Genomic DNA, 27,548 nt, shown 5'->3' with positions numbered 1-27,548 from the left:
GACGCGACGGAGGAAGGAGGAAAAAAAAAACAACCTCAACCATCATCAACGCTGGCGGTGCGGGGTCACGAACTATGACCTTTAACAGAAGAAAACCAAAAACAAATATTTTATAAATATCAAAGAGACCGCAATCTGTGAGCAGCGTTCCCCAGAGGTAAGTCTCAGTGACGGATTGAAAACCATAGAAAGCTCGACTGAGATACCGGAAGATAAAAGAGCGCAGCTAATCTCAGCTAGCATGTTAGCTAGCCGCTGCGGAGCTCCCTTCCTGCCCGACTCTGGCAGCTCGGGACCGGGCAGGGACCGCGGAGCGCAGGGCGGAGTCTGGCTCCGCTGACATGCTTATCATTTCACTAATTATATGTGACACTACCGTCGACTTATCCTGGACCGATCCATGCATGATACAATGACATATCCAGGGGAGAGGGCTGCAGACCGCTGCTAGTGTTGGGTTTGCTAGTGACTGCTAACATAGGAGAGCTGCTGCAGATGAACTCGACCCTTTTACCTTTGCCATCTCAGGGACATACGTGGTTTATAAAGACTAATACTTTATTTAACAAAGCTGCATTTTTATACATCTACTACCAGCACAAAATCAGCCGGCTGCTCTATTGTCTGGAAATATAAGTATTGTAATATATTTATCACAAGGATGTGTTATTGGCTGACTGCCAGTTTGTCCATTTTGTTCTGTTGTGATCATGGTTGTGATGCGTTTGAGGACGGAGGAATTGATGGGCTCTCTGTTAGACCAATCAGTGAACAGCACAGTGCAGCTGGCATCCTCCCTTTGGTCAGTGAACATATCATGGAGCCACTGCAGGCCCTTTATACATCAATGTACTGCAGGCAATTAGATAGATAGATAGATGCATTTTTTGGGGGGATTTATTTATCCCAAGATTGGGAAATGATTTGGTTTCAGCAGCAGTTTCAAGCATGACACGAGTTAAACAAAGATACAATAGGATACAAATATAATACACAATACAATTAACATTAGCTGCAACTATATATACTAAGAATACAAATGAAAAATAAAATAATCCGTTTAGAAAGTATTTATAAAGAAAAACCCATTGAGATGTACTCTCGTTTCCAAGGGGGTTAAGTACACAAAATATATATTTTAAAATAACAAGATAATAAGGCGATATCGTCGAATAATAAAAAAAAGATAAATAATAAGAGATACAAAAATCACAAGATCAAGCAGAGCAGGAAAACAAAGATATGTTTCATTTCTATTTTATAATATGACATTATTTTTTAAACAAATAGAAAGATGAGACGGTCAAATATCAAGTTATTATTTTTGCTTTTTGCAAAACTGTCTCATAAAAAGCAATACATTTGACAAAAGTTCAAACACATTGATTTCAGATTCTCCTGATAACTATTGCATAATGATTATTATGGAGTAAAACCTTTTTTCTGTGACTGTGATCAGAATTAAGTCCTATCTAAAAGGACACGGCAGATTTTCTACCTAACAATAACAATGCAACCAAAGACAGCAAGAAAAGCAGGGGTGATCTACGTACTCTATGTCCATATTAAAGATGGTATATTTGTATGTAGGAACATCAGTTGTCCCCTTTGTTACAGTGGGGGCCATGTGGGTTCCCAGCAGACTGTAGTGTAATCTGGTTATCAACGGTCTCTCAAATCTCACGTCTAGGTCGCCCTCAGAGGTCACTGACTCATCTTGCACATCACTGCAGTCATGCAAACGCTGGACTTTTCTGACCAAATATTTACCTGAGGTGTCTGCACAGGACAAATATCAAAGTATGTGAGATGTTTTGTAACACCGACTACCTAATGTTAATGCTGATATGTAACCATGAACAGATGTCATAACTATTCTGTATACTTTTATTTCTATTATCATAAATAAATGATTGTATGTGTGAACGTATGATTTGATCCATCACTGATTATTCCACTTTACTGGTCAAATGTAGAGACGTGTTTTTCGCCCATCATGCCATTGAAAAGAAAAGTTATTTTATAGTAGCTGTAATTGTCACGGATAAATAGCTCCTTCACAAGAGCTCGACAGACATCATTCCTTTTGGATTGTGATTCTCAGTGGTTGATTTTCTTCATATTTCCAAACAGACTTCACTGATGACCCTTCATCATCATGACCACCGGCCTGAATCTGCTCTCTCAGCAGAAAGTGGAGTCTGAGCACGAAACCGAGGTGAGAGGGCGATTGTAATGATGTGCTGGCAGTCTGAAGGTTTTTTAAAGTTAAAAATACTCTGGTGCTACTATCTTTGTCTGCGTGATTGGCGGATGTTACATTTGTTGTTGTTGTTTGTTTCCATAGGGACATACCTTCTGTAGACACTCCGACTTCTTTTCATTTAAAACGATCTACGATTCAAATGTGTATGCTGTAAATGGACTCAAGTAAGACAAATATTTGATGCAGACTTATAGATGATTTGTGTTGAAGCATGTTGAAATGTGTTTTAAATTGTGTCATCCTCTCCTTCAGACTCAGTGATGGGTGAGTCTCCACAGCGCTTTCAGGTCCTCTCCACTGAACCTGCCACAGCGCTACAGCGAATACAGGTAACTCTCAAATTCTTCAGATGTGACCCTGCTGCTACCTGTTGAACTCTTCCTCTTTAGCAGCATCAAACTAGTTGATGTTGTAACATGTGACTCATCTCTCCCACCTTCAATGTCATTCTGCTCTTTTATTTTTTACTTCAACCCCATTGGACCATGTTCATTTCCACCTCCCTCTCTTTCTGTCTCCCTCTTACATCTCTTAACCCCCTCAGATTGTAACTGACCAGCAGACAGGTCAGAAGATCCAGATAGTGACAGCGATGAAGCCGTCCTCTGCTCCCAAACAGCAGTTCATTCTGACAACAGCTGACAGCTCAGGGGCCGGCAAGGTTATCCTGGCCTCTCCAGACGGCCACAGCACGAAGCAGCTCATCTTCACCGCTGCTGACAGCCTGATGCCAGGAAGGATACAGGTACAGTCCTCTCCCTCAGTCTGCATTCATATACTATGGTGATATGCATTCAGGGCTCTTTAGTCTTAGGCACCTGATCAGGGCTACAATGTATATCTCGTCTTACTTTTAAAACCAATCCCACATTTTTTCTTCTGTGATTTTGTTCATGCTTTATAACATTTTAGTCTCTGTTACTCTCATGTGTTTTGTTTTTGAGATTCTTTTTATTCTGTTAAGGATTTGTTCTGTTGTTTATTATAAAGAACTTGGTAAATACGTTTTGAAAGGTACTGTGTATATTTATTTCACTGATTTCATTGATTGATTTCTTTATTTTCTTGTCATTCACACAAATTGACACTCATGACTTTACAAGACACTCAAAAATAGAGTTCAGGAGGTCACCTTTTTATTACAAAATCAATGTTTTGCAGTTATTTGTCATAGTTTTCAGATAGCCATGATTATGACATTGTGTTAAGGTGAAACACAAGATAAATGGCCTGTGTTTGACTTTGTTGTTCAGATCGTCACAGATCCAGTGTCGATGGAGCGGTTGTTAGGGCAGTCCGGGGACCTGAGCCGACCGCAGCCAGTGGAGTACTGTCTGGTGTGTGGAGACAAGGCTTCAGGTACTGAGGCTTACAGTCAGGTGCATTACCCTGAGAGGACAAGGTCATGTGTCCTGACGCTAAATCTGAATGTATGTTTGCTGCATATTGTCTGCAATCAAAGGTGGGCCAGTGACTCACACACTCTGACCAGTTTCTCCTGCGATCAGGCCGTCACTACGGAGCAGTCAGTTGTGAGGGATGCAAAGGCTTCTTCAAGCGGAGCGTGAGGAAGAGCCTGACCTACAGCTGCCGCAGTAAACAGGACTGCGTCATCAACAAACACCACCGCAACCGCTGCCAGTTCTGTCGGTTGAAGAAATGCCTTGACATGGGGATGAAGACTGACTGTGAGTCTGGATGCAAATCCAAGACACTATAGAAAAACATGTCGACAAAAACACTCAGGTATCATCAGGGTGTCTGCAGGTTTGGAGAAGTATTAAAAAACAACATTCAGTTCACTAAAGAATCCTTAAAACATAGTCTTACATTTTATACACAAAGTCTGGATGGGTCTATACTGCTTCTTTCGAGGTTTTTGAATGAAACATTGAAAGGTTTGAATGTCTGTCTTCTTATTATGCAACAACTAAATCCACAGTTTGTTTGTTTGAACTAGTGTAGCGCCCATTCTGGCTGGCTTGTGCCATTGCTTTATGGTTCAATGCACCATTTACACTACTCTAAGCTTAACGAGGGCAAAAGCTGGAGTAGTAAAAACGTTGTTTTAGGAAGGCTTAACGCCAACAATTATGAATTAAACATTTTTGTTGGATAAAATCATGCACATATTGATTACATCCATCTTTTTGTCAGAGATTTTGACTTTCACTTTTCAATGTTCTAAAGTTATTAGTATTCTATTAGTATTTCTGGATCACACAACACCGAAAACAATCCTACACAGTCACAACTGCAATCTTATTCTACAAACTGTAAAATTACAATGTAACCCAATATTGATCTGGAACGGAGTTTACATATTTGGTTTAATCATATTGGATTTAAACAGACTGAATTGGCGTGTGTTGTGGAAATATTTTCCAAGGCCCATAACTTTGACCCAGTTTATCAGTTCAAACTGTCGTGACTGAGCACACGCACCTCGTAACCTTGGCTGCTGTGCTCTCAGTGTTCTGTCTCCCTGTTCCTGCCTGGTGGCATCAGCTGATAGAGGTGTTATGATTTTATCTTGTTATGCAGCATGTTGATGATGCTCTCGGAACTAGCTAAATACATGGGTCTCTGACGTGGCAACCCACCCGTGCAGTCTCACCGTGACTGCTGTGACTTGTGATGTGAATTCTCCGGCCGAAACTCCAAATAAACCATCAGTGTTTGACATCGAAGCTCCTGCTCTACCGTGTCTCTTTCCTGAGTCGGTGACTCCGACTGCATTGCTGCTACACAGAAGTTTCCCTTACAGCGTGCAAAAACAAAACTTAAACTTTCTCTTTTGGTTCATCCTCAGCTGTCCAGAGTGAGAGAAAGCCCATCGACGTGGTGCCCCGAGAGAAGCATGCTAACTGTGCCGCCTCCACCCAGAAGATTTACATTCGCAAGGACTTAAACAGTCCGCTCATCGCCACGCCAACCTTTATCTCCGACACAGAGACGGATGGCTCGAGGTCAGTGGGAATCAGACCTTTAGAGAAACCTCACACTCTGTTATTCTATCACTCACCTTGTACTGTGATGTAAACTGGATTCTGACGATGTTCTGTGTCTCCTGCAGATCCAGCCTGTTGGAGCAGGGCATGCTGGTGAACATCCAGCAGCCGCTCATCCAGAGTGATGGGACTCTGCTGCTGGCCTCTGACTCAAAGGTACAGCTGCTGCAGCACTTACTGTATTGATAATATATACCATTTGATATATATAGATCTGCCTGTCTGCCCTGCTGCTGCCTCCTTCTGCTAATAGAAGTATGATCCCTCAGGTGGAGATGTTGGAAGATTTTGTTCCTTGTTGTGACACTGTTATATTTTGTCTTAGTATAATGAGGGTCTAAAAAAGACTTAAAACCTGTAAAGCTGTTTTTATTTATCTTGTAATGTGTATCACCTCACAGTGCATGTTTCAATCTGCCTTGCTTGTCAAAACATAATATTCAATGTTCATACTAAATGTAAGCAAGAAAACCAAGTTCCGTTTGTTCATTGAAAGTTCAAATAAAGTGTATTCAAACAAAATAACTGTGTCCTTAATGTTGACAAAAAGAGAGAAAGGCTGCCTTATTTACAATTCTACTATGAACAGAAAGTAGTAAGAACAAAAGAAAAATAAGGAGCGACAGTGGCTCAGATTAAGATTCAGATTTGTATCACATAAATCTGAATGCATACTACATTTTTAAGCCACAATATGTTAAATACTACTCCAATAACATTTAATCAACTCACTTCAGATCATTTGAATGCTTTGCTCCAGTGTAGGACCCCCTATTTCTATAGTGGATCCTGGTTCAGCTCACCTATTTGATGGAAATGATTCTACTATTAATCTAGGGTGGTGGTGGCGAAGTCCATAGCTTAGCTTGGCAACTGGAAGGTCACCAGTCCCAGAAAGATCAACTGCTACCGAGGTGTCCCTAAGCAAGGCACCATTCCCCACACTGCTCCCCGGGTGCCGTACCTAATGGCAGCCCACTGCTCCTATCACTAGGATGGGTCAAATGCAGAGAAACTCTTTCGTTACTGGTACCTGTACTACGTAATGACAATAAAGTTCAATCTTCTTCTTCAATGTTTTCATTTGTCTTCAGATGGATCATGCGCACGGAGACTTGGGGACACTAGCCAATGTGGTGACGTCATTGGCTAGCCTGAGCGACTCACTCAGAGAGAATCTGAACAATGGTGACTCCTCAGACAGCCAACATGAGGAGGAGTCTGCCAGCGAGATAACACGGTCAGTCAGTTTGTTTTGAGAGGTGTCTTCAATGTCGAATCAAACAAACAGGCACTTCAAATTCAAACATGGCTGCAGATCATTTTCTAGAATAATCTATTAATTGTTTACTGGTTTAATTTATTGCCATTAAAATAGTGTTAAAAGTTCATCCCGGTATCTGTGACTTCCTCAAATGTCTTGATTTGTCAGTAAAAAAACAAAACATATCAAGGATTATATGACAACACTGAGAAAACAGGAAAGCTTGAAAGCACTTTGTGCCATTGTTTTGCATAAACTCAAATACATATTTATTGCCAGGAAAACATAAATATAAATGAATGTAATGGAGTTTTGGCGATTAGGCCCTGTTGTGCAGGAGTATCATTCGGGAGGGTAGAACTGATCCGATGAAACCCCCCCCGGGTCTAGACACTGGTGGTGGTGAATGGATAGTTGGGTTCGATCTGAAGGGGAGTGGCTTAGCTTGACCCTGGATTCAGAGGGACGGGAGGTGAGAAGGGGTGGAGGAGGGTTGCGTCGAGTCACCTGAAATGACAGCTGTCAGAGGGGAGAGCAGATTTAAAAGGTTTAGCGGAGCGCTATGATAGGCTTGTGAGAATAGAGCGAAGTGATTGGTTAAGCTGGGGAGTGACGCCCCCGATCGCTTATTGAGAGGAGAGAGAGTAGTAACATGGAAATAGTAAATGAATGAGTAAAGAAGATCTTCCTGGTTGAACGTCGTTGCAGCTCTACCTGGCTCCATCTGTCAAGCTAGTTGCCCCTTTGGAAGCAGGATATCTAAAATTCAATATTCTTGTCTACAGAGGCAAAAAAAGATAAAACAAATGACGAGACAAAGTTCTATTTCTGTTGCAGAGAGTCTTCTGTCAGATCTGTTCATGTTGTGTTTGTTTGTTGTGCACAGTGCCTTCGACACCCTGGCCAAAGTTTTCAACCCCTCTGAGGTCAGCATTAGACAGGGTCTGGAGGAGAAGCGGCAGTGTGTCAGTGGAACAACCATCCAGCTGATTGGTCGAGACCAGGAGACCCCCATCATTGAGGTGGAAGGACCCCTGCTCACAGACAACCATGTCGGCTTTACGGTGGGTGGAGGCAACTCAATGGCCCGAATAACACATCTGATATGAATTATTATTCATTATTTGTTAAATAATAAAGAAAACACACCATTATTTATACCAGGGGCCATCAGTAAAAAATTTAAAAAGTATAATGGAATATGTCTAAAGTCAAAGATGAGTCTTGATTGGGCCAAATTTGACCCCGAGTCACCCACAGCAATTGTGCCGGGTCTTCCCCGAACACCAAATTATACACGTTTTTAGAGACCTTCAGACTTGGCTAAAATTGTCAAAATCAGTTTTGTAGTGTTTTTATATAGCTGTTGTGGAGGATATCATGAAGCTTTGTTCCGATCAAAAAAACATAAGGGTTAAAGCATTTTCAAGTATCAAGAATAATTTACCTACATTGGATTGATTTTTCCAACTTCTAACTGAACTTCTGAGGCAATATACCTCACCTCTAGGGAGTGGCCCAGCCCTTCCAATCATTTTCTGTATGTGGCCCTCGTGAAAAAAGTTTGGACACCCCTGATTTATGCAATGGTTTATTTACTCACAATTTTGAATTATGTATAAGCTAAAGCCGTAGTCTGCAAATCTTGTTTCTTTAACTTCAGCAATCATCACTGTGAGGCATCTTTGTCACACAGTGTTTTATATTTTCCTCTCCTATGATCTTTCCTTCTTTGTCCAGCTGACCATGCCCAGTCCCATGCCTGAGTATCTGAACGTGCACTACATCTGTGAGTCAGCCTCCAGACTCCTCTTCCTCTCCATGCACTGGGCACGCTCCATCCCTGCCTTCTCAGCTCTTGGGTGAGGATGCATTTGAGACAGGAAGACTTAACTTAAACAGTTATTCTCCTTTTAGGAATGCAATTAATTGTTATTTGATTTTACCAGGAGAACCCCAATTTAGTTTTAGAATTCCTTTTATAAGGGATTTCTGGCCAAGGCAACACGTACAACGTTTACCATAAAAGGAACAAGCAACAGACTAAAACAAACTACATTATTACGTTAATAATTACATTAAATTAATTATTCGTATTCACTTGTCAAATCATTCGGTTTTTAAATATTCAACGCTGAGAAAAATATTGGGTAAGGTGAGTCCCTGTAGCTCACACAACGATGAGGGTGCAACATGTTCAAAAGCACATTCACTAAAGATAACGTCTGTTTGAGAATGTTTCCAAAGGTTGCATCATTGCCTGTCTTCCTGCTCACACTTATGTATCTTCTGTCTCCGTCCTCCTCAGTCAGGAGGCGAACACCAGCCTGGTGCGGGCCTGCTGGAACGAGCTGTTCACTCTGGGTCTGGCTCAGTGCGCTCACGAGATGAACCTGTCCACCATCCTCGCCGCCATCATCAGCCACCTTCAGAGCAGCATCCAGGACGGTATGGACCTCAGACCTCGTCATCACTTCTCAGTAGGACACACACACACATATACTCAGGAGTCAAGAAGTGGGATTTGATTCATATTTTTAGTTGTTTTCACTGCAGCGTTTTCCGATTGCTTAATAACATTATAAAACACACACACTGTTACCTGTGAGACCTAGATGTAGCTATTTTTTTAATTTAGCAGTTTGAATTTAGATGTGAGCGAGGGTTTCTCCTCCTTTTGCACCGTTCACACTCCTTCACTGCACCAACACAACCACTAAGCCTTATGAAAATGAATGCTTCTCCAAAATGCAAATCCTAATTCTTTAGGTATTAGAAAGTGTCATTAACATGTACTTTATAAAGATGAATTACATTCAAAATGTGTCTACTGCCACTTCACAGAAGGTAGAAGGTTAAAGGTCCTCTATTATCCAGTTGTTCAGGTTTAGTTAAGTCATTTTGGATACTACTACTAGAATACGTTTACATGCTGTAATGTCAACTTTGTTCCCGCTCATGATGCCTGCCTGCATATAGCTATATCAGAATCAGAATACCTTTATTAGTCCCACGGAGGGGAAATGTGCGTGATTACAGCAGGAAAAAGAGCTACAGACAGCTTAATGTTACATATGTTAAATATGTGATATGCATTTAAAAAAAGTACTAAGTTATGATATAATTAAAAAAATATATAATACAAAATTACAGTTACATAATTAAAAAAAATACATATCCTGTAACAGTTCTACGGATTTAGCAGCCAGGTATATATTACACAGTTATTAACGGCATCTATATATATTGCACATCCAGCACATATTGCACATAGGTGGTTGGTATTTAACAGCAGCAAGTTACACAATTTACAAAATACAAAATACACACCTTGTAACAGTTCTAAGGATTTAGCAGCCAGGTATATATTACACAGTTATGAACGGCATTTATATATTGCACACATTGCACATCATTTGTTGGTATTTAGCAGCAAGGGGTGATATAGTCTGTGTTGTGGTGTGTGCGTGTGTGTGTGTGTGTGTGGGTGTGGGGGGGGGGGTCAACTAGGGGCTGTGCTAGTTTGTATAGTCTGACCGTCCTGTCAATCACTCTGCAATCAAACCCTAAATATTATGCTTGGCTGTACTCTGTGCCAAACTGCTTTATCTGCCACTATTATTACCGATTTTAACAAAACATCAGTCAACAGTCTTTGATATTGATATTTATTTTTGGTTGACGATACCTCCAGGCAGTGACGTTTCTATATGTACAAAAGTGGTGGGGCACAAAAAACTTAGATGTCTATATATAAGCTTCTGCAGTGACGTGCAGTGAGGTTCATGGCTGGTGAGGCACTGATAATATTATATTTTGACCTAAATCAAAATATAATATTATTTTCAAAAGCCTCTTTAGTCTGATGCTTCAATTAATTTTAAACAGACAGTTCAACAGAAGGATACCTAAAAAATGTAATTTGATCATTTAAATATTTAATTGTTCTCTCTTAGTAAGATCCCATTTTCAATAAAATTGCGGTCTTACCTTGACTTGAAGATGAAGTCCATTTGCCTATCCCTCTGGACAAAAATCTCTATTACTTTTTTGTAAAAGTCATCCTTATCTTATAGTTTCAAAAGTCTATCATAAATCTAAATGATGGATTTATGATTCGAAAATTATAAAAGTAGGGTAGACATGTGGATATTATCCGGCTGAACAAAAACGAGCATTTATCTAACAGCTACGTTTCCCACAGATCTTATTTTGAGCTATTTTCTAAAATCTTATGGAGAAATCTCATTGCTTTTTTGTGGAGGGAAGCTATGCGCAGCTTACTTCCTGGTTTTAGGACGCGTCTCTCTCCTCCTCTTCACCTGCTCTTCACACACCACACTTTTCGCGGCACACGTACTTACAGCCAATCAGCTCTGAATTATGTGAGTTGACGTATGACGGGGATGGCAGCATGCCCCTATGGTCATTATTTTTTGTCACACACATTAAATAGGAAAATACTCTGAGCATGCGCAGTGTAGTTTTTACAGTCACTGTTCACTTAGACAGAGAGAGGGAGGGGCAGGATCGGGTTTTGTCCCACATGGCTCCAAACAGCTCAATAGGCACACACTGTAGACACTAATTAGAAGAACACAGACTAAAACAGCAATGTACAGACGAATCAGATGATTAAACATGATCTTAAAATATATTTGATATATATTTTAATTTATTTTTTGCATTTTGTTGTAATCATTATTTTAATACTTTCTGTTGACACTAATGACCAGTCGCCACTGCCTCCAGGCAAGATTCATCTTAAAGTAAATAATGAAGCCTTCTTTATAAATCATTTTCGTTTTTCAGAAAAGCTTTCGGGGGAGAGGGTGAAGCAGGTGATGGAGCACATCTGGAAGTTCCAGGAGTTTTGTAACAGCATGACAAAGCTGGAGACGGACAGCTACGAGTACGCCTACCTGAAAGCTATAGTGCTGTTCAGCCCTGGTGAGTGTCTGCTTTCCTGGTTAATGATAGGTATCATTCAAATTAAAAGATTTCCATGAAGGAGGGAGAGTGCTTTGAATAAATGACTTGTATTTGCATTTTGAAAATCAACAGTTGTTCTGTTTGATTATCAGATCACCCAGGTGTGGACAGCAGTGGTCAGATTGAGAAGTTCCAGGAGAAAGCCCTGATGGAGCTGCAGGACTACGTGCAGAAAACGTACCCAGAGGAAACCTACAGGTACATTCTTACTTCCTGTCCATCCTCGTCTGGACTGCAAGCATGTCAGTTTTTACTAGCACGTCTCACGCATCTGATACACTCTAATTCAAATTAATGCAGCTTCGTAACCATAAGTGTTTATTTATGCACCAGCACCAGACACTAGAAATCCAAAATACTGCAGAATACAGGGAGATTTTCCTCGTGACGATAGCTTTATCAGCATTGTGTGAGCTTCTTTGGATTGAAATTAAATAGACGTTTATTTATATATAGCAAAGTAAGGCACTCTAGCTTTGATCTGGTTTAATATCATCCAGTTTAGAAATCCATTAAAATGAATAAATGTGGGGTTAAACGGGTGGTGTTGAGTGGTACATGAACGTATCTGTTTAATAAATGTAATAATAATAATACATTTAATTTATATAGCGCTTCTCATCTGCCAAGACAAATCTCGAAGCGCTTTGTTTGAGCTCTGGAAGTAAAACAAAAGAGGTTGGTGTGAGGGAAACTTCTGAAGCAATTGGAAACAGGACTCGGAGAGACACGAGGAGAGCTGGAGCTTTGATGGCAAACACTGATGGTTTATTTGGAGCTTCGGCCGGAGAATTCACAAGATGTAACGGGCCACGAGTTGACCACACGATTGAGATGCCACAATCAATTCTGAAGAACTCTTCTGTAGCTCGAGGTTTTAACTAGTTCGGAGTGTAATAATCAACATTAAATCTAACTAGAGCTGTCGTCCATAGAAAAGAATGTGCGCCAGGGAACCTACCTTCCTAAAAAGAAGGGCTTCTAGATGTCCCTGAACAATACACTATCACATGTCATCTTTTGTGCTCGGTCATAAGCTGGCAACAACAATGCGCCCAAGCTGCCCCTCCTTAAGAGAGATAGCAGCAATACCCAAGGCCGTAGACCTATGCCATCGGAAAGGAGACGGTGAGAAGAGAAAAATGATGAACTGTGTCAAAGGTTGAATACCTAAGCAAATGATTCCCCAGCAGTTGGTATTCACTTGTATAGAGGATTTAGTGATTTAGGATCTAGATTTAGTATATAGGAAATGTAGTGTCTCTGGCTAACTGACATTCATTTTGGCACCATAAACACATTTGAGAAAATGCTATGGAACATATAAGAGCACCGCATTTGCCAAACAGTGAACACATGAGTTTAGATGGGTTTTCTTGTCTCCCAGGTTGACCCGTATCCTGACTCGTCTCCCGGCGCTGCGCCTCATGAACTCGGGCATCACAGAGGAGCTCTTCTTCACTGGCTTGATAGGTAACGTCTCCATTGACAGCATCATTCCCTACATCCTCAAGATGGAGACGGCTGAGTATAACAGCCAGGACTCTGACCCCACAGACTGACAGCCAATCGCTCCAGCACCAGGAACTTTTAGGATCCACTTCAGGTACTCTTATTTTTCTCTCGTGGGGTTTAACGTTGAACCCCACTCTAAAGTCCTGCAGCAGCCCCTTGTTTTATAACGATGCAAAGTCATTCAGGAATCCTCGATATATTAACATAATCTGGGATTGGAAAACCAGGATGACGCTAGGAATGTTTTCTGGAGCTAACGCAGTGCGGTAATCTTGAATTTCTGGCTCTAACCTCAGTCGCTCTGAACTGAATGGAAAAGGAATCCCTCTGCAGCTTCAACTGTGCTCCTCTCCTTTAATGACTTCATAGCACTTCAAGCTAATGACACATGAGCTTTAACTTCTAAGCCTTTCCTATTGTTTCTGTTTTATCTAAGCCTTACCATGCTCTCATGTTGATCACATACGTAACTTACCATTAGCATGCAGATAACAGACTCTATCAATAAGCTGAAACAGAAATCCTGCTCTTGTGGAAGTGGAATCTCAACTATTTCAAAGTCTAAAGACTAAAGTAATTTCCAGTACTCACTTTAAAAGTGTACTTTGAGCTATAAAGTGTTTGTTTATGTTGGTATTTGGTAACATTGGTGCAGTAAAACTAATATTTAAATGACCGTACTGTTGAATTGAGAATTCAGTCTTTTACAAAGATAACGTATGACTTTTCTGAATGTCATACAGTTCAATGAGGAATCGATACACGCTTTGTAATAATTCCATATTTTTTCAATTTTTAAACCGAAAACATTGCCTCAAAGGTGTAATACATTAATGAGAATCTGTTTAAATACATAAAGAAAAGTTGGAATGAAACTCCAATCAGGTATGAAACTAACTCAAACCTCAATTAATTCATACTCTAAGTTCTGTATTTATATGAACTGGCGTCAACAGCATTTACCGTCCATTCAGGGCATTATAACATGACCAATGTCTGGTTTATTTTATTTTTACTTTTAACTTAAATTCACCTTCAGATTGGCCAAATTAGCAAGTTTCACTGAACCTTTTCTTTTTTTATTCTAAAAGACTTATCAGAGATGTACACTAATGTATGTCTTATCATGAATATGTTGCTAATGACCTGTGCAATCACCTGATCACTTTCCCTTTACGACAATCTATAACATGGCAATTCTCTCTGTCCCATCAGTGTCATGGCACTTCTTCTCAATCTGCTTTTTGTATGTGTATTTATCATTGGCAGTTATTTCTTTTGAGGAATTATATTATCTTAAATATTTTTGAGTTCAGAAATGTTACTTATGTGTAGCAATGCTACTGTTTTTGTACTTGTGTTTGCATTTGTTCTTTGCTTTGTGCACATCAATCAGCTTGTGTGGCGTTCCACTGTTTTCATGCTGACTAAACCTTTGTGTTTTATATGTTTTCTAAAAACTTTATTTTGTTGTAAACAAATGTGCTTGTTGCATACTAAGTGTACTTAAAGTACTTTTGGGCAGGTTTCCCTGATTTGAAAAAGAACCAAGATTTTCTGGGTAGCCATTTTTGAGTACGTTTTTTTATTTTAAAGACCTGCATTTTCTTTAAAGACGACGAGTTGCATTGACTGAATTGAATCCACAGCAACATGAATGATAACAGGAATGTAAAGAGGTCAAAAAGGATTATGTCTTGAAAAGTAAATGTCAATTGTAATATTTTGGGTTTAAAACCCATACAAACTGTTTGTAAAGGCACTGTTGTGAAATGACCTTTGTACATGTAGTTTCATTAAAATGAGTGCATGTTGTTTGTAAGCCAGGTTTTATAATCTTGTCGCTGTCTGCCCTCATAAGGAGCATTGTTATACATTTTATAGTGCATTGCAGTGCATGAAGAAGTCGCTTAAGTGCATTTTATTAAATGCTTTATGAAAAATGTGTATTTAAATGTTGTGGCTTTAAAATATTAACCATAAGCAGCTCTTACATTACAGGATATTACATCAGATTTCTATTCTTGAGCTTTGTGGCTTGAGTATCCTATGTTAACATTTTATACCATGTTAATGTTCTTGGTTTTTTATGCTTATGTGAAATGCATTTCTTCAAACATTGAGATTTAGAAACAACATAAATGTTTTGCTCAAGTTTGTCACAACCCCACATTTCTACCTCACACCAATGAAGATGTAAAACATGCATAATCGACTGAGCTCCTGTATCAGCATTCCAGTCTCTGAAGCTTGCTTCTCTGAAGCCACATGCTATAAAAAGAAATAAACAATTCATTATGAAATATGACATGACTGAGACTATTATTGCTGAAAACTTAAGTATGACGCTTGCCAACACCTGGATATTACAGAGTTTTCTCTCATGTACTGTAACTAAAGCTTTGTCAAGGACAACACAAAAACACAACTCAAACTATCGTTGAGAGAAACCTGTCAGTAAATGCATAAAGGATGTTGATCTCATATTCTGCTGCTCTCTGAAAAAAAAGTAAAGCTATATAATTCATTTCATATTTATCTGACTGTGGGGTTTAAATATTGTGACATTACAGTCACCGATAAACATGTTTTTGAGTGGAAAGTCATTCCGATTTTAATGCTTTTTGCAATGAATTTCTATTATTTGTATTCTCTGAAATATATTAAAGACTACTACTACTAAGTGTAGGCTTGTACAAAATGATAACGCCTGAATGTAAACTTATTTTCTTATGATCTACATTTCATCTACTTGTATTTTATTGTTTTAATATATAATTCCGTATTCATTATGAGCATCGTTTTCCAAAGAGCCTACTGCTGACGTTTTTCTTCTCCATAAAAAAAAAACACGTGACAACGACTCAAGACGTCATCAAAAGGCGCCTGTCCGTGTGCTTTGCTTGTGCGACTCAGGCATAGGCTGCTTTACATGATATTTTGTGGACAAAAAAGAGTTTAAAATGCCTATGAAAGGACGGTTTCCGATCAGGAGGACTCTGGAGTATCTGCAGAAGGGAGACATCGTGTTTAAGAACAGAGTGAAGATCATGACGGTGAACTACAACACACATGGAGAGCTGAGCGAGGGAGCAAGGTCAGAGACAGCAGACCACTTCACCGTATAACACACACACACACACACGCTACACGCACACTGCTAAAACACTGCAGATATGTCTCGTCCTGTGAGCTAAAAGCAGACTGCTCCTCATAATGATATTTAATAAAATGCGTGTGTTATTAAAGTGGTATGCACTCAACCCTAAATATCATTTGTGTGACGATGGGGCTGTAAATAATGATACATTCCAGTATCTATAATTGTACGCTAATTATTTGTCTTGATTAGACAATTGTTGGTCCATAACATCTCGGAATTCTCAGCTGAAATTGGTTTAGTGGATTTTATCATCACATAACATTTTCTACCTATTTATCAAGGTAACTTCTAGTGTCTTGCAGTAAAACAAAAAAACATACTGTAGTATTACATGATTCAAATGAATCAAAACCAGGCATAAAAAACCTCAGACGTGAATATATTGCCTGCATGTTTAAATAAGTAGCAACATTAAAGTTTTTACAGTAGACAAATGAATTTGATTGTGATTTAATGTTTTATTTAGTTGAATTAGACAGAATAACTCGCTTAAGTCAGCCTCACTAATAGATTTGGTATTTATTTTAAAACCAGTTTTTATAACTTTGGATATTTGACTGTGCTTTTATTGTTTTCCTTTCTCCTGCCTTAAAAGAAGACCTTTTCACTTGTGTTGAAGTTGTTTCTCTAAAATGTATTAGAAAGTCATGCTGCCTGTCCAGTGATGCGTTTCTTAAAATGTGAACTTTCTCCCTCTTTTGCAGAAAATTTGTGTTCTTCAACCTTCCTCAGATTCAGTATAAAAACCAGTGGGTGCAAGTCATGATGTTCAAAAATATGACCCCGTCGCCATTCTTGAAGTTCTACCTGGGTGTGTAGCCTTGCACTGTTTGACCTGTAATAGTATTAATAATATCAGTATCATTACTATTAGGTATCCTGCCAAGCTTGGGCTAATGTCCTTTCTCTCTTCTGCAGACGATGGAGAGCAAGTGCTGGTGGACGTTGAAGGAAGGGACCACAAACATATTTCCGACCATGTGAGGAAGATTTTGGGCAAAACAGAGTGAGTAATTCAGAGTCTTTGTTTAAGTGTGTGCTGTGTTTCCTGCATTATAAGTGCTTGAGATTATAGTTATTGGGGATATATAAATCAAATATTAAGATACGTCCATCAGACATTATAAAATAAAGGATGAAACTGGATCCTTTAACAATAGTTCAGCATGTAGGACGCATCACAACAAAACACATCAACTGTAATGTATTTATAATATAATACCAAATCATAACAGAAGTTATCTCGTGATTAAACTGGTTTAAACCTCTCTTAGTTTATTTGTTATACTAATGGATGATATAAGATCACTGCCTGTAAATAACTATGAATGTACAGATATTTTGAGTTGTTTAAGAAGGAAATTATTAATGTTACCGATAAATAATGGCTCAGTTTAATTTGAGTGTCATATCAGTTATGCACAAAACAGCTAAATCAAATCAGGCCACCACTATTTTCATTTACCTCTGTGCTTTTCCTAAAATGACATCTCAATTGTACTCTGTGAAAACGGCCTATTACTTCGGTTGCCAGATATTCTTTAAACGTATTGATTTACCCCCCCTTTCTGTTTACAGAGAAGTGTTGCAAGCTGAGGCTCAGGCCAAGATGCAGGAATCCAACCCGGCAAACTTTGGTCCCAGGAAGTACTGCCTGCGGGAGTGTATCTGCGAGGTGGACGGCCAGGTGCCGTGTCCCGGGACCACCGCTCTGCCAAAAGAGATGACGGGCAAATACCGCACCAAGATGGCAGCAGCTCAGGAGTGAACAGCTGAAGAGAGCTGAGCACTGTAAATGGACAATTTTATGGTTTTGTGTTATGTATGATTTTGTACGAATACACAAGAGGACTCCTGCATTGCATACTTTGCTGTAAATATGAGTAATTAAAGGGGTCCCACTATGCTGTGCATTGTGAGAACGTTACTGGACTGAGACTCTTGAGTCCACCATGAGCAGCAGGAGCCTTCCAACACACGATGAAAACTGGTCGAGGTTTGGGTCACTTGACATCCGTTTATACGTGAGGATTGATAAATCAACACATCCGGATGCAATTTACATCCAGCCCAGTGTCAACCCTGCAATGTAAACATTAAAATAAAAATGATTTGCTAACGTGGCTGTAGTTGTCGCTCTGTTTGAACATGGGGAGGCTGTGGCGTAGTGGACTAGTACGTTGGTGTTCGGATCAGGGGGGTCACAGGTTCAAACCCCACTGCAGTCAGCATGTCGTTGTGTCCCTGGGCAAGACACTTCACCCCAAATTGCCCCTGTGGGGATTGCCCACAGCATTGAGTAAGTAAGTCTAAGTCTAACAAGTGACATGTAATGTAACTTAACATTATGAAAATCTAAGTCCTGAGTGAGCGTAACCACAGCGTTTTCATGTGAGACAGGATTAAATTGAGATGCAAAACTTCCACCAGATTTATGACAAGAACGAGGAACATTTTACAGACAACGTTTTTATTGAGATGGAATTGTAATAAATTGATGTCTGTGATTTAAAATGTTTTACAAATTAGCTAAACTGCTTATACACCATGAAGCTCCTGGACTTATTCACACTGTCACAAAACATTTACCGTGTCACATGTTTTACTTAACATCTGACAGCACAGATAAGCAAAGTGAGTTTAGCAGACGACACAAAAAACGGAAGTCTAATGACGATAAACGTGGACATTCTGACTGACAGGAAAGACACATTAATGTTCGGACGTAGCAGCAGAGTGATAATACTTGCTGGCATGTAGTGTTAATTTATCTGACAAACAAAAACTGTGTAATGTTGCTGTTAGGCATTAAGTCAGTCTTTTAAACTATGATTCCAGTGAATTCTGGTGCTTAATTCGTTGCCTCTGATGTGCTTCGGCCGATAGTGTTCAGTTGATGGTGAGTGCCGTTTGGATGAACTCTTAATGGACTTGTTAGATGACTACCAAACATAACATGCTTCACATACAGATCTCACCCAACAGCACATTACAGGAGCTATGTGTTTAGAGATTCTATCAGAATGTGGACAAAAAATGAATATAGCAATACCAATGCCACTTGCTCTTTTAGAAAGACCAGCATCAAACTGCACCTACAGACATACGCCCTGCTCATTTGGATCAGAAGTGGAACTGTTAGCATTAACATCACAACCTTTAAACATTGTAATTGTTCCGTTTACTTGGCTCAATTTGGTGTTTGAGATGCTCAAAACATCATTACCCTTTCATAGCAAGGCCAACATGATGGACTAGATGCACAAGAGCAACACTTACGTCCATGCGAACAGAAACAGGTCAACATGTTCATTTGGATTTACAGAAAAAACTACTTTCACTGACACAGAAATTAATTGGTGTTATAACAGATGCATACTCAACGCTTGGACAGTGTATTGCAGATGCACATGTGGCTGTTATTTAAAGTATGATGATTCAAAGCTTTAACCTTTGTTAATGTAATCATAGTCAGTGTGACATTTACATAACAGGATCAGCGATAATGGCCTGAAATTAGCCTTTAATTTCCGTTATAAAGTGGTTCTGCACCACCACTGGGATTACCTTTTAATATTTAACATCGTATTTAATCATCACTTTCCTGCAAACAATGGGCTATAAGGCTAATTTCATGTTTAATTATGATCAGATGGTTGTTCGGTGATCGTTGTAATGTTGCTCATGGACCAGCTGGAACAGGAAAGCATGGTTGGGTGCTTTGGTTAAAAAACCAGCAGGAACTTCAATTACCACAAATCAACTCATGTGCGGGTACAACAAGATGGCACTAATGAAATTAAAGGGCAACTGATTTTACACATCGAAGTCTGTTTCACTGGAATACAGGAAGTACTTTCACAAAAAAAGGAAAGACAGTCGTTCCACAACAGATGTTGAAACATGCATTAATCACTTCCATTTGTTCACCCTTGGCCGAAATTACATTTTGACTTTGTTCATAGCTTCAGCCGTCTGACTGTCCGATTAAACAAATGTTTAAAGTGGCATTCTTCTGTCTTCCATTGTTCATGTTGTCCCTGATACTACAGGGTTAATATCTTCACAACATGCCTGTACAAATAGATGTTTAGTTGCAGTGCTTACAAACGGTGCATGCTGGGATAGGCTCCAGCCCCCTGTGACCCTGTACAGGATAAGTGGTTAAGAAAGATGTTGGAAATTAAGGAAATCAATCCAGACTACCACGCTCTAGTACACATTTCATTTAGTGACTCATCTTTTTGTGGTTCAGCAGACCTCACCCAGACTAAAATCAGTGGGCTCATTAGTCATCATGTAAAGTGAGCTAGCCTCGCAGGACTTGGTAAGTAGCAGGTGGGTAAACTTGTTTTTTGTTGTGAAAGGTATCAGTGCTTCTTTTTTTTTTGTTCTGTAAGGGTGTGCTGTAGCTCTCTGAGGTTCTCTGACAGGAGCTCCACTTCATCGAGACGCCCGCTGAGCTTGGCGTCAAAAATGTAGGCCCTGATGTTGTCAATCTGCTGCAGGAGCAACTCTTCCTCTATCATGTCCACGTCGGGCAAAGCCTCATCATCGTCCCCTTCGAAGGGGTTGGTGGGGTTGGTGGAGACCTCTGGAGAGCTCCCGGACGCCTCCAAGAAAGGGTTGCCTGTGTCGGTAGTGCCGTCCTCCTCGAAGGGGTTGCCTGGTGCCGACTCGGCCTGTTGGTCTTCCTCCACCTCTTCATCTTCATCGAACGGGTTGTATTCTTTCTTCCCGTTGCTCACCTCTTTGTGTTCTCTCTTTATTTCCTCGAAGAAGGGGTTGGATGGATCCTCCTCAGTGGGGGTAGACTCTTCATCGAAAGGGTTGAGGGGGGTGTTGATCTGTCCTTCACCACCCGGGGGGGTCACATGCCCCCCTAAGCTTCTCAACCGAGGGGGTGACTCCTCCTGGCTCGTGAGAGCAGGGAACGCTCTGACAGAGGACGGACTCTCAGCTTTGGGAGTCAGCTCCTCTGTCTCAGGGTTTCCTTGGAAGCCCGTTGGCGTACTGATATTCAGAGACCTCTCCCAAGTGAAGGAGGGCTGGGTGGGGCCCACCGTGGGGCCCCAGTGCTCCCTCTCGTCCCTTTCCCACGCTTCCAGGCGGTCCAGCTCCCCCTGCTGCAAGCTCTCCTCCTCGGCCATCTTCTGGGAGAGTGCGATGGCCAGGCTGGTCTGTTGCAGGTCGTATTCGTCCTGCAGCTGACGCAGGTTCTCCTCCAACATGGCCACCTCGTCTGTTCTGTTGGCCTCCCGCGCCTGGCGAATGAACGACCGTATGTTTTCAATCTGCTGCAGCAGGGGGTCCTCCAGCTCACTGCGGGTATGGACGGAGTCTGCGGAGGGCAACCAGCCGCCAGCTTTGGTCATGCGTGGGGCTCTAGGGGCTTGCGGCTGCTCTCCGTTGGTACTGGGGGTTGGACGGTTCTTCTCAGACTCCTGCCTCTTCTTCAGGGTCTCCTGGCTGACCTGTTGAGCAGGGAAATATAGGGTTAAACATTTGTTATGAAGGAAGATGAAGAATGAGTGGGAGGAGAACACAGTCTCACCAGTCTCTCTTGTTGGAGTCTCTTCTCTTGCTCCTGTTTCCTCTTTTCTTTCAGCTCTTCATATTTTGCTTTAGTGGGTAAAGACATGAGACCTAACAGCTTCTCCTAAAACAAGGAGGACAAGAAGAAGGGCAGAATTTAGGGAAAGGAGAGGTACATTGGAAAGACATATGTAGCAGGAGTACTGTATTAATGTAGTGAGTGATTCATGGGAAACCCCAGTACAACCCAACTTAGGGATGTAGCCTGAATATTACCTGAACAAATAGTGTTGCTGTGTATCTGATCATCTTCTGCAGCTGGAGGGACTTTGGACGCGGTGGTGGATCATCTTTTGCTCCTAGTGTTAAAATCTTCTTACTGAGAAGAAAACAAAGAACTCCATATTTAACAATATGAATGAAGAAGACTTTTGTTCAGTTTTGTTATTCGATAGATTGACAGCTACCTTAGGGCATCGATTAGTTCGTAGTATTTCTGCACTTCCAGTCTCAGTCCACCAGCCGTGTCAAGATTATATGTAGTTTCTCCGGCACTGTGAAAGCAAACAGCCATGACAGTAAGCAAGAAGTCTCCAGTATCAAAGATTACTTCTCACCTGCTAACTAAATGACTTTTTAACTGGAGCTTACTTGAGCGACTCTGCCATTCTTATGTATTCTGGAGCCTTTTCATCCACTTTCTCCATGCACATCCTCAGCCTCTGCAGGAAGACAAGTAGAGAGCAAGTGAACAACAGGAAACCCCAAAAGCCAAACACTGAATGACGGGAAGGATACAGCAGTGTAAACTCAAGACCGCGTGAAAAGTAAACAGACTTGTGGGGACAGAAAAATAGACATATTTAGAGTTTGTTCTTATTTTAACTTTAATATCGCTTGATGTGCCAAACCTCATAAAGTTTCACAACATCCGGCATGTGGTCCCTCTCTTCCAGCTTCTGCTGTCTCTTCAGCAGCGTGTCCATGCAGTGGTGACAGCAGCGGATCTTCTCGTCGTCCTTCTCCTCCAGCATGGAGGTGACGCTGCTCAGGCTGCTGATGCTGCCTCTCCTGGAGCCCATCCCACTGTTCCCCCCCCCTACTTGGGGAGAATGGGAATGAACGGGGCTTCCAAGTACACCGAGGTTAACTCGAGTCCCGCTGATCAGCTTTTCTGTGCACAGATGAAAGGCAAACTTGTCACAGCATGGAGACACACATGGTGTAACTTTACTTTAATATTGATTTTTTTGCAGAGATTTGCTCATACGTACGAGCCATAGGTAAAAGGATGAAGTCCATGCACTTCCTGCACATGATGGACCCACAGAGACGGCAGTGGTGCCGCCTGTTCCGGATGTTGAACTTGTTTCCACAGTCAGGACAGAACGGGACATCCGAGTCATTCACCCATGACACCACTGACTTCTCAATAGCTGTAAAGCAGGATGAACGCTTAATAATTTATAATATTAAATCATTTATATCAACAAACTCATAGGATTCATAGTTGTAATAGAAACATGTGAACAAACCTCTGATTTTGGCGATATCAGAGTTCATCCTGTCAAACGATGTTAACTGAAACAACAATATTGTATTGCAAATTAGTTTTCTCAGTAACACCTAGAGTGTAATATTAATAACAGGAAAATATTTATGGTGTGAATGAGTTCCGATGCTTTGTAAACATACCTTTTCCAGTCTAATGATGAGCTTGTTGACCTCAATGACATAATGATCTATCCTGGCTGCCCGGTGTTTTTTAAAGAAGTCAAGGTGACTTCTGGTCGCTCCTACAAAACAAAGAGAAAGGAAACCGTAAGAGTTCAGCAAGTGGTTGCAGCTTTCAGGCGTTATTAATCATTCTTTTATTATGTTCAAATGGTATGAAAAAAAGGAACATTTAAAAAGGAGTGGAGATTTTCTTTTGCCCAGTTTTATATTCTCACCCAGTTCCTGAGGCTCCCACATGTAGGGGTCCACTCCTCCATAGTAGAATGACTCATAACTGCCTGTATCCGGTCTGTCATCTCCATCCCGTTTCAACAGCTTGTCTTTGGCCTTTTTTGCCTTCTGAACCAAACCTGTTCACAAATAAAAATCATTCCACTGTTACACCAAATACCCATATATATTGGTTTTAACTTCATCCAAATAGCTGCTATAAATCAGAGAACTAAACTCCGAGCATGCCTCTGTTTCCAACTGAGATTCTTCCTCTCTAGATTTCACAATTTTCCGCTTTAATCTACTGTCCCTCCCTGCAGCAGAATATGTTGCCAATTCATCCTGGCAACAATCTCCCCCAGTCAAACACTGCAGTGCCTTTTATCAAATTCAAACCATACTCCTTATGCTGCTTTTTAAGAAGACAGTACTGTCTTTTTGCTTAACTATTCAGCACTAAGTATTTAACTGTTTCTTAAGACCCTGTTTAGCACAACTTGATAAGACTCAAATGGCTTTGTGGCAGTGAGCAGAATCTTCAATAACAATCAATGGGACTCACTTTTGATCTGTCCCCTCACATCGCGGTCATCCCCAGAGTGCTCCTCTTCAAAGTGGGCTTGGAGTTGGTAGAATGACTGAAGGTCCTTCAGGCAAAGTGGGCAGAGAAAACCCTCCTTCACTTCACCTGTTCCTTCAAAGGGGGGTGGATAACTGGAGGCCATGACAGCGGCAGGATGTGTTTTGGGAAAAGAGATGCCGGTTGGGAGATTCTTGCTTTGGTCCACATTTCACGGGGTGTGCAATCCACCCCATAATGACTCCATCACGCCAGAGAAAATCTTGGGACACTGAGAATGGGGCAGATCAGATTGAGGCTATTCATATTTAACAAAATCCAAATATGATATTCCAGATACTTAGGGGGATCAAAGTATTTACTAAACATGCCCAAAAATCTAACACAGATTTGAAAACATGTATTATGGTTAACATGTACATTTCAACCACTAATCTGGTCATTTATGTAAACTTTATAATGTGACGTGATGAAACATGAGATGCAAGTGTGTCAATAAACAGCCATATCTAGCAGACACACTTTATTACAGGGTATTTGAAGCAGATCTGTATTACGTCGTACTCTTTTAAAAATGCAATCAAATTGCGGTTGTTTTACCTGTAGAAATGGAGGTTAGTTATCATGTAATATAGTTCTCATGAGTAACAAAGGTTTACATGTTCAGCCCGCTCTGGTCCTCTACAGAAAGCTATGCTAACAAGCTAACGTTACTGCTGACAGTTTTATAAGTTGCCCAAATCTTACACATCACACATTTGACTACCATTACAATGACTTAACGTTACAGATGTTTGACTTAAATGCAATGTTAACGCTTTATTTTTAATATTAACGTGTAATATTAGCCAGTTTAAACACCTGACCCACCCATTGAAAGACTAACCTAGATAACTTAGACAATAAGTCACGTTATTTGCTTTTTTGACAGCAAGCGAGCACTATTTTATCCAGCTTGTGAAATGTACATATTAACTGTATAAAGGCTTAAGGTGTAGCCTGTAGTTTCATATTTGTAACACCGTTATACTGACCACCGATTGTAACGTTAGCTCCAAGATGCTAACAGCAGCTCTCGCTTTCTTTAGCCATTATTTATTTGATCTCATTGTTCATAACACGGACATAAATAACTGACAACTTAGAAAAAACAAATAATCGAAGAATATTTGTAACACGGTGGATCAGTTATACTTACAAATGAATCCAATAAGTGTGTGTTTGACAGTTTCTCTGTGACAGCTCGACAACACCAGCTGCAGCAGCAGCAGCCCTGCCTGGTCATGTGATTAGCGTTCAGTTGGTAAGGCAAGCGAAGAGGGACAAACCGGACAATAGACACAAAACAATGTATTTCCATAATGCAGATTCAAGGACAGTCTTCAGAATACATTTAAAGAGAAGTGTTGGGGAAGTTACTTGAAAAAGTATGGATTTGCAAGCTTCCAATAACTTCACACTGGAAGAATTAACACTAAAGCTACTCTAGGGATAATTTATGGTTGGTTTACTTTGAATAACTTTTAAATGGTTTCTATTCTATTTCTTTATATTTTTTGTGCATGTACTTTTATTTTATCTCATAGTGTTTTATTTTTTGTCTCCATCTTAACTTTTGCTTTATCAATTAAAAAGTCAGGTATTCTGATTCTGATAAAGCTACATATAAATTGTAGTTAATTACTAGATCAATGCGAATATGTGCGAATTTACAACACATTCTTATATAAAAACACATAGGCCTAAGTCACATGTCAGCAAAAAAACTCAATCATTTCAATAATTGCCCTCTTGTTTACATTGCTTGCAAAAACAAAACAAAAATACCTAACTAAAAATATATTTAACTTGCACTTTTTGGACAAGATAAAGGTTAAATTACCCCTCAAGTCCCCCGCACTGATGTAAACTTCCTGTTTCAATACCTCACCTCGCCTCTAGGCGGCGATATGAGCCTCTCCACACGTGCAGCACCTCTCTGTGCTTCCTCCAAGCATTTAACACGTTACCGGGAATCTGCTAATATATTGAATATTTTCGTGATTTCAGGCTTAAGAATCTTTCAACCCATTACTCTCCTTGATTGGACTCCACTTCCCTCCATCTCCATGTTTAATTGCTGTCATTATCACCCCAATCGGAAACTCTCATGGTTTATGCAGGAACACGTTTGCTCACCTGCTATGGACGCCACCGTCAGAACTATTATCACAACAATGTAACCTAAGTGTATAATTTAACTTTGTGTCATTGTGCTTCGTGCTTTATTATGTGTTTGATTCTGCTTTGTTTTCCTGTCATGGGCAGTTAATGCTGCATGAAGTTTGTCCTGACTAATGATGTTGCTCTCTTTAAACTTTAAAGTACGTATACCCATAACTTTAAAGGTATGGGTATACGTAAGAATGGAGAAACCAGCTCGAGTAAGCTAGAATTTGAAAGTACACAACCGAAACAAATCTGCCCCTTCCTTACAGAGCCCCGACTCCAACACACACATGACCAATGAGGGCACGAGATGGAAGGCTGACAGGCAGGTAGGCCATCCAATTATCTGCCGCGGGCAGGGGCAGATAATTGGACATGCTTTTTACAGCGCCACGGATTCCACAGATGAAATATGTGCAGGGCCGCCCCTCCCTATACGCAGATCACGCAGACAGACTGCGTGGGGCCTGACCGTAGACTGTATGGGCCTCACCTCGCGGAGGAAGCCTCACGCCGTCCCCCGTCGACGCTAGCGACACAGAGGGCCTCATAACTTTCCATGGAATATATCAAAAACTGTTTCTGAAGTGAATTACATACCCTACCTTTGAGTTCATTATGTTGGTGTGCAATGGGTCCCAAGGAAACTGTGTCAGTTGAGTTGGATTTTATTAATTAATAAGTTGTTCAGGAATTTGCATTAAAATTAACTGAAGTGATAAGAGCATTTATATGGAATCTTGCATTATAACCTATAGCCTGCGGCATTGTGCAACATTTGGACCTTTAACTAGCCAATTCACCTTCAATTTATAGTTTTATAAACGTTGTATTGTTTTAGCCTTCGGCTCAATTTGCGATAAAACAAAATGCCATGTTCATGAAGTCAAAGCTCAATTATTCCCTGAGGCCAATTAGTCAATAGACTTTATAATTGGTTGGACTGACTCAGCCGTTCTCAATCTTTGGGGTCAGGAACAAAAATCTAATGATTGAATGTATAATGAAAAAGTATTTCTGTTAGGCCTACGTAAAATAATGTTTAAGATGTTATTCTGATTTTT

General features: G+C 40.4%; 3 protein-coding genes across 4 annotated transcripts; 2 read left to right on the top strand and 1 right to left on the bottom strand.

The window, feature by feature from the left end:
• Window positions 1–2: 2 nt before the first annotated feature.
• nr2c2 (nuclear receptor subfamily 2, group C, member 2) lies at window positions 3–15,361 on the top strand. Of its 2 annotated transcripts, none has more exons than XM_034211081.1 (16): window positions 3–157; window positions 2,134–2,218; window positions 2,348–2,430; window positions 2,519–2,595; window positions 2,811–3,011; window positions 3,520–3,625; window positions 3,775–3,954; window positions 5,079–5,235; window positions 5,343–5,433; window positions 6,372–6,517; window positions 7,428–7,605; window positions 8,282–8,403; window positions 8,850–8,989; window positions 11,354–11,491; window positions 11,626–11,731; window positions 12,921–15,361. In XM_034211081.1, exons 3-16 carry the CDS (start codon window positions 2,421–2,423, stop codon window positions 13,093–13,095), a joined length of 1,827 nt encoding a protein of 608 aa, XP_034066972.1. In that variant the 5' UTR covers window positions 3–157; window positions 2,134–2,218; window positions 2,348–2,420; the 3' UTR covers window positions 13,096–15,361. The 2 variants fall into 2 exon arrangements, with proteins under 2 accessions (XP_034066972.1, XP_034066973.1); XM_034211082.1 differs by lacking the exon at window positions 3–157 and adding an exon at window positions 248–1,800.
• A 549-nt stretch (window positions 15,362–15,910) lies between these two features.
• Window positions 15,911–18,334, top strand: mrps25 (mitochondrial ribosomal protein S25). The gene is made up of 4 exons (XM_034211050.1): window positions 15,911–16,145; window positions 16,916–17,022; window positions 17,130–17,217; window positions 17,790–18,334. Exons 1-4 carry the CDS (start codon window positions 16,012–16,014, stop codon window positions 17,977–17,979), a joined length of 519 nt encoding a protein of 172 aa, XP_034066941.1. The 5' UTR covers window positions 15,911–16,011; the 3' UTR covers window positions 17,980–18,334.
• A 330-nt stretch (window positions 18,335–18,664) lies between these two features.
• LOC117543036 (rabenosyn-5) lies at window positions 18,665–25,576 on the bottom strand. The gene is made up of 12 exons (XM_034211049.1): window positions 25,475–25,576; window positions 24,259–24,547; window positions 23,699–23,833; window positions 23,442–23,542; window positions 23,282–23,327; window positions 23,021–23,182; window positions 22,658–22,920; window positions 22,398–22,468; window positions 22,214–22,300; window positions 22,023–22,125; window positions 21,766–21,870; window positions 18,665–21,685 (listed from the first exon to the last, which is right to left on the bottom strand). The coding sequence occupies exons 2-12, from the start codon at window positions 24,419–24,421 to the stop codon at window positions 20,582–20,584; spliced, it is 2,340 nt and encodes a 779-aa protein (XP_034066940.1). The 5' UTR covers window positions 24,422–24,547; window positions 25,475–25,576; the 3' UTR covers window positions 18,665–20,581.
• Between the last annotated feature and the right edge of the window lie 1,972 nt (window positions 25,577–27,548).

This window comes from Gymnodraco acuticeps, unplaced genomic scaffold (genome assembly GCF_902827175.1).
Source record: "Gymnodraco acuticeps unplaced genomic scaffold, fGymAcu1.1, whole genome shotgun sequence".
Taxonomy (NCBI): Eukaryota; Metazoa; Chordata; class Actinopteri; order Perciformes; family Bathydraconidae; genus Gymnodraco; species Gymnodraco acuticeps.
This window is presented reverse-complemented; position numbering and strand designations above follow the sequence as displayed.